At 34.8% G+C, this 6,397-nt stretch overlaps 1 protein-coding gene and 1 pseudogene across 1 annotated transcript; one reads left to right on the top strand and one right to left on the bottom strand.

Moving 5' to 3' along the window:
- On the top strand, positions 1,393 to 2,746 carry LOC107646369 (annotated as a pseudogene).
- On the bottom strand, positions 4,052 to 6,220 carry LOC107647965 (DNA-directed RNA polymerase 1A-like). Its single transcript, XM_016352004.2, is given in 9 exon segments — positions 4,052 to 4,162; positions 4,540 to 4,643; positions 4,731 to 4,755; positions 4,757 to 4,846; positions 5,123 to 5,170; positions 5,392 to 5,481; positions 5,601 to 5,672; positions 5,763 to 5,915; positions 6,119 to 6,220. Coding segments are annotated over 9 exon segments (795 nt in total).

Genomic DNA, 6,397 nt, shown 5'->3' with positions numbered 1-6,397 from the left:
TGAGTATAATCATGTACATGAATAATCAATCAGATATTATTTTATTTTTGTTGTAAAATAACTAAATAAATAAATAGCTACGGATTTGTTACTCCCACTTTTACGTGGGAGTAAGGTTAACCAACATAAAAATATTTATAAATTAGACCCCGTTTTTTTGTTTTTGAAAAAACCAATAATTAAAATTTGCCTTTCTGTTTTCTACTTTTTACACATTTTCTTTTTCGTTCAATCAAAATTTATAAGAGATGAATCAGTTACCTCTGCTAGGGTTTATCATTCATTCTTCACCCTTCTCCATATGAGACAATCCTTTTTAGCATTCCTCCTCCCCCCCTTCTCTTTTTATATATTGGAGCTTTGTTCTTCTTCCTCACTACTAACTCCGGTCTCGGTCCTTCTTTCGCACATCTGCACTTGCGAACTACTCTTATAAGGTTTTATTTTATTTTATTGTCTTTTCTATGAAAATTATGTGAATTTGGATGCTCTTGTTCTGGTAGGATTTCATGATAAATTTGAGACTCGGTGCAAGTATAACTTGTACCTAACTCAGTATTTCTATCTATGTAATGATCTATGTAAATAGACAATGCTTGTCCAGTCAACTGTAACAAAAGTGAAATTCTTCAATGGATTTTGCAATAATTTTTGAGTATCCATGAACACATGTTTCTGACCAGTAAAAATTGATGAACTATTTAAAATTGTTTCTCTTTAGTTGACAATGGCATAAGACGGTAAGCATTTATGAGGAATGCATTTCATGGCTTTCACTTGGTCCGTGAAGCATCCACCCTTATATCCGGAACATGAAATTTATCATGCAACATTTTAACTGGTGTCTGAAGTTTCGATAATATTTGGTAGTATTTGATATAATACAAATGTTCTAGGAATACTGGTTTGAAAAAATCTTGAAAATGGGGTGTGAATTGTAGCAAGAGACCTAAGTTGCTTGTAAAATTTGTGAAAATTTAGATGTTAATAAAACGAGAATGATGTTAATATTTTACCTTCAAGATGGTGTAAGATGGTGTTCCTTTTTATAAACTTGTGTTTATTATGATGAAGTGCATGAAGAAGCTAGGTTGCAGTTCCTATATTCTTTAGTTGTAAGAAAGTATTGAGTAGCACTTTGTTTCTTGTTTGTATTTCAGAACTTGTACCTCTGATTTTTTTTCCATTATTATTTTTTTTGTGCTTAATTTGTGACATGCTGTGATTTTTAGGATTTTTTTTGTTTTGACAGAGGATATACTCATAATCTGAACTGCTTAATACTATTTACATGCTTTTATCTCCTTTTTGAGAAGCTGTTCTTTTAGACTGTGGAGCAAATCTGATATTTCATGTGCTATCTTGGTTTATGTATACCATATGTATAAAGTGATGCAACTAAAAGCACTATGGTTATTACTTGCATTGTATAGCGACGGTGATGATGAATTTTTTGACCGCACAAAGAAAACGTCTTCTCGCCAGAAGCCTGGTGACAACCAATCTATTGAGACTGCTGATACTCTTCTGGATAAAAAGATGCCATTATCCAGGAGATGAATGGGAAGAAAGAGTTGCTTATAATTGAAAAGAATAAAATGTCATTAGAGTCTGCCAAACAAGATGAAGTTGATGATTCCCTTGATGCTTACATGTCTGGACTTTCATTCTAACTTGGTAAGAGTTATATTTGTTTGCTTTTTCTGGTTGCTTGCTTATATTTGCACATATTCATTGTATGCAATTGTGTGCTTTGATGTGTTTGGAAGTAATACTAGAAAATGAGTTGTCTCGTTCCTTCAAACTCTAACTTTATGTGCAATTACAAGTCTTAAATTGGACATTTCATTAGCACACGTTAGCTTATCCTTGCTGATTTCTTTGTTGTTGTCAGTTCAAGACAAAAGTGTGCAGCTTGAGAAGGAATTGTCAACTCTTCAGTCGGAGTTGGATAGGATTTGCTACTTATTGAAGATTGCTGACCCAACAGGCGAAGCTGTCAAGAAAAAGGGAGTTGAAAACACAAGAACCCAAATCAAACAAATCTCAAGAAGTTGCCTCTAACATAAAAAAGAAACCACAAGCAAAAACCCAGAAAATCAGTGAACCTTGTACTAAGGTCGATAACAAGAAACCACTTGTGAAAACCCAGAAAATCAGTGACACTTGTGCAAAGGCAGATAACTCCATACAAGAAGGGAAACCTGGAGATGCAACTATGGATTTGGACAAGTCAGAACCTAGAAGTGACAAAGTGGAGGGTGAGAATGTTGTATACACGGTTCCAAAGTCCCAGTGGCTTGGGAATGTAGAAGACAGGATTACAGATGATAACCAACAACCAATAGCCCCTTTGCATGATACGGACGAGTCCAACTAGTTCGTTGACTACAAGGACAGGAACAAAATTTTGGCTTCAGGTGATGATGCAAAGACTAGAGAATCTAATATTGAGTCTGCTGCCCTGGTCTGATTTTAAGGAAAAGAAAACAAGTTGAGATGACGGGTGCAAATAGTAATGATGTCACTCGGCAATCGACTTCTGCTCATGTGGGTGAAAAAATGGCTGAGGATGTTGTGGCTTTATTATTAAAGCACAAAAGGGGATTGTATACAATTGATGATGTGGAAAACCAAGATGAGGAGAAGAGGAAGCCTAAAAGAGTGCTTGGGCCTGAGAAACCATCATTTTTGAACGATCAGACAGATGACACATGGGTTCCCCCTTAAGGTAAGCATAATTGGTTTCAATGTCCTTACTATATGATTGGATCGTCATTTTTTAAGGATGTTCATATTTTCCTGTATCGTGTGTGCAGGACAATCAGGTGATGGACGAACTTCTTTGAATGAAAAATATGGTATCTGAGCAGATTTATGCATAACGTTGCCGATTTCAAGAAATAATGGATATCGAGGGAGGATTCGGTAGAACCTGGTAAGATTCATTGAACCTGCAGAGTTGGTTGGACAACTCATTGACCTGCATCCTTTTATCAACTGGAAGTGGAAGGATGACGATGAGGTTACTTGGTGTTTAAGTTACAACAGTAGTGTATTTAGTAGACATGGCAAGTTAAGATGCACTTTACCATTAGTACAGCCACAGGATATCAGAATGCTACTAACAAGTGACTTTCTCTTTTTTTTTTCTTTTTTTTTTGAAGTACATAATGGAGTCATTTGGAAAACAATTTTGTTGCTGCCACTGTAAAGGTTTATTTGAAGTAGGTGTGTGGTGTTAAGAGGATTAATGGAGGGCTCCATTGTGATAGGAAAATGACATTTCAATATTTCATCATGTTAAAGGTGGTTTGCAAATGTAGATGCTTATGAAAAATCTTCATTGTTTTCCCATATGCATGAAGATGTTTATTTAAGGAAGAAAAGATGAGTACTTCATTTGGTCTCTGAAATTTCATGAGCTAAAAAGGGCTCATATTCTTTTTCTATTTTTGGTGCATATAATGTCTACAATAAATTATCTTAAACATGTTATAAAATAATAAAAAAGAATGTTTCTTTTATATTTAGTTATTTACAAAAGAAAGCTTGTACAAAATACACATGTAAAACCTTATCTAAGGTACACATTCTCTATTCTCTTGATATCAAAGATGGTCTTGCAACTATCCTTGGGATAGTTTTCATGGAGACTTGTGAGCTGAACTTATTCGCAGATCTCTTCCCAAATTCTTGAAATCAACAACTACTACACTCACTAACTAGCAATGCCAAGCTTTATCCCTTGGCTATTTTTTTCTTGAAAGCATCATGGTTGCAAAAGCTACGAAAGCTTCTATCTGGTGTTAAGGTATATACCCTCAAAAATTCCAGTGGGACGGGTGAATTTATATTATCATACCAGACAAGAGTCCTCCTCAAGACCCTGGATGCCTTCAAAGATATATAATGCCACCGAGGAACGGCCTGTATCGCGAGCGCATTCGGAAGAACGGTTGTCGCTATTATGCACATGTCGAAATAACTCAGAATGCAGTCAATAAACCCTAAAGAAAGAGTCCATGCCCTACAGAGGGCTGCAGAAAGATCAGTTGAAGAAATATGGTGACTCTAAAACTTCCCTTAGGTCGAAGTCTCCCCGTTCCAGTAATGGGGGGAACATTAATGTTGAGAAAGACCCCTGGAAGCTCTCCAGTAACTGCTCACAAATAAGAACAGGTTAACAGATCTAGGAGTAACCTAGAAATTACAAAGGCTATTTATACAAATATAAAATAAAATAAATTAACCATTAATATCAACCTTTGCATCTAGTCACATAAGTTTCCCCATCTACTAAAAACATAGACTGGTTTTTCCCGTCATTTTTTTTTAGAAATTCAAACCAGATTTCAGGTTGCAGAAAACAAAGCACAATACCAAAAGAAGTATCCACTATTTAATTACACAAGCAAGTATGAAAATACCAACGAAACTAAAGATAATAAAATCAATTTTCCCTCAAATATTTCCAAGAATACCAGAGATTAAAAATAATAGCATATCATGTAAATGACGTTAACATCTAAACCATACATTTTCCAGTACTAGGGTCTCATAGAGTTCAACAAACTTCTCTCTGAGTATTCTGTTCATTCTATCCACATCACACGCATGCATCCAATATGAGTCATGAACCCCTAAATATATGAGCAGAAATCATTCCTTGTAAGCATTTTAATCATTATAAATCAAATCTGAATGAGAAGAACCTAACTAGCAAAAACCTGCAAAATTCAAGCCTTCTTTTTTTGCAGGCCACTGCAGTCATCATCATATGAGTACCATCAAGTGAGTGATTAAAATTTGGGGGAAATGCTGTCCTCTGCCTCTTTGCCATGACCTATAACATTTATAGAACAAAACAATTTCATATTATTGTTAAAAATTTAAATCCTAAGCTGTTATTTAGGTCATTGAAGGAGTACAAATTTCTGAATAGTTTCAATGTTATTTAGCTTCCCTATGTTTTGAATCTTGGTTTTATTTTCATATCATAACTTCTTATAAATTATAATCAATAGGGATGCCTTAGGCAAAGCATAAAATAGTTAATAGATAAAATCTAATTGCCTCCGAAGTAAATGATCCAAATATCTATACATGATGTTAAGCTTACCTTATCTGTTTTTCGTTGCAATGTCAACATCTGAAGTAAAGTTTTGACCTGTAACCCATCACATAATAATAGCATTAACCTATATAAAGCCATAAACTCAAAAATTGAGGGTATATTTGGCATGGAGGATTTTGGAAGGGATGACGAATTGAGGTTTAAAGTAAACAATATTTTGAAGTTCTTTTTTAAAAATTGAAAGAATAAAACGATAATCCTCCATCCAAACATAACCTGAGAAGTATATTTCATGGAAATTCTACTATACTTACAATATGCCTTCCAAGTTTCCGGTAAGGTTGCACAACAGGAAGTCCAAGAGGAGTGGTCCAGCAGACTGGCTGATTTTCAGATGCAATTACCTATTCAAGGTTATTGTCATACCAATTCTGTTACTAATACAACGACGACAACAAAAGGACGAAACAAGAATCAGAATATGTGCATCACACATGTAGGTAGAAGGAAGATTGTAACATACTTTTGCACAGTCACAAAGCCATTTTATAATATTCCGTGCACCTTGAAACATCTCCAAGGCAGTTAAGGTGACCTGAGAAGGAAATGAGATTAAACAAGCAATACATGTTATGCTACAAGGATAATATATATCTATAATACAGAGTTATTTTCACCCTCTCACCTTTGCAGCATAACAAGAAGCGCCAACGAGTTTGTCATCATCTAAACCGGATTCTCTTTCTTTCAACCTCCTCTTTATCTTCTCACGCGCACCAATGTACGTGACACCATATACTGATGTCATCACTGTCTGCTTAACCAATTTTCTATCCACCTAACAGTATACAAGATCAGATCAAAATTAGCTTCTACACGAGAACAAAAAACAATAAATAAACGAACCATAATTGCTAATTAGAAAATTTATTTTCAAATGCCTTAAGAACCTAAGATTCCAGATGAAATTGTAACTTTTTCTTTCAAAAAATACGAGATTGCATTTATGCACCAAGTAACACCGAAAGGATGGCATAGAACCTGATTAACTAGTCTCCTTGCATGTAGGGCATCGGAAAATATTGCAGGATCTTCCTGAGCATCCCTTTGCATAATGTGCAATACTCTGCATGAAAATGACATTTGTAAGACTGAGTTGTTTATTAGGAATTTCCTCTCTTCCCTGAAGAATTTCAAACCCGAAACTTAAATTAAGTTAACCTTTTTCTGTTCTTTTTAAGCTCTGCAAATATCAGAATATGATCAATATACACAAATATGCAGATTAAGAAAAAACATAACAAATGTAGTGTGGAGTAG

The sequence above is a fragment of the Arachis ipaensis genome, chromosome B06, assembly GCF_000816755.2.
Source record: "Arachis ipaensis cultivar K30076 chromosome B06, Araip1.1, whole genome shotgun sequence".
Taxonomy (NCBI): domain Eukaryota; kingdom Viridiplantae; phylum Streptophyta; class Magnoliopsida; order Fabales; family Fabaceae; genus Arachis; species Arachis ipaensis.
The sequence above is the reverse complement of the archived record's forward strand: the minus strand, read 5'-3'. Positions and strand labels throughout refer to the sequence as shown.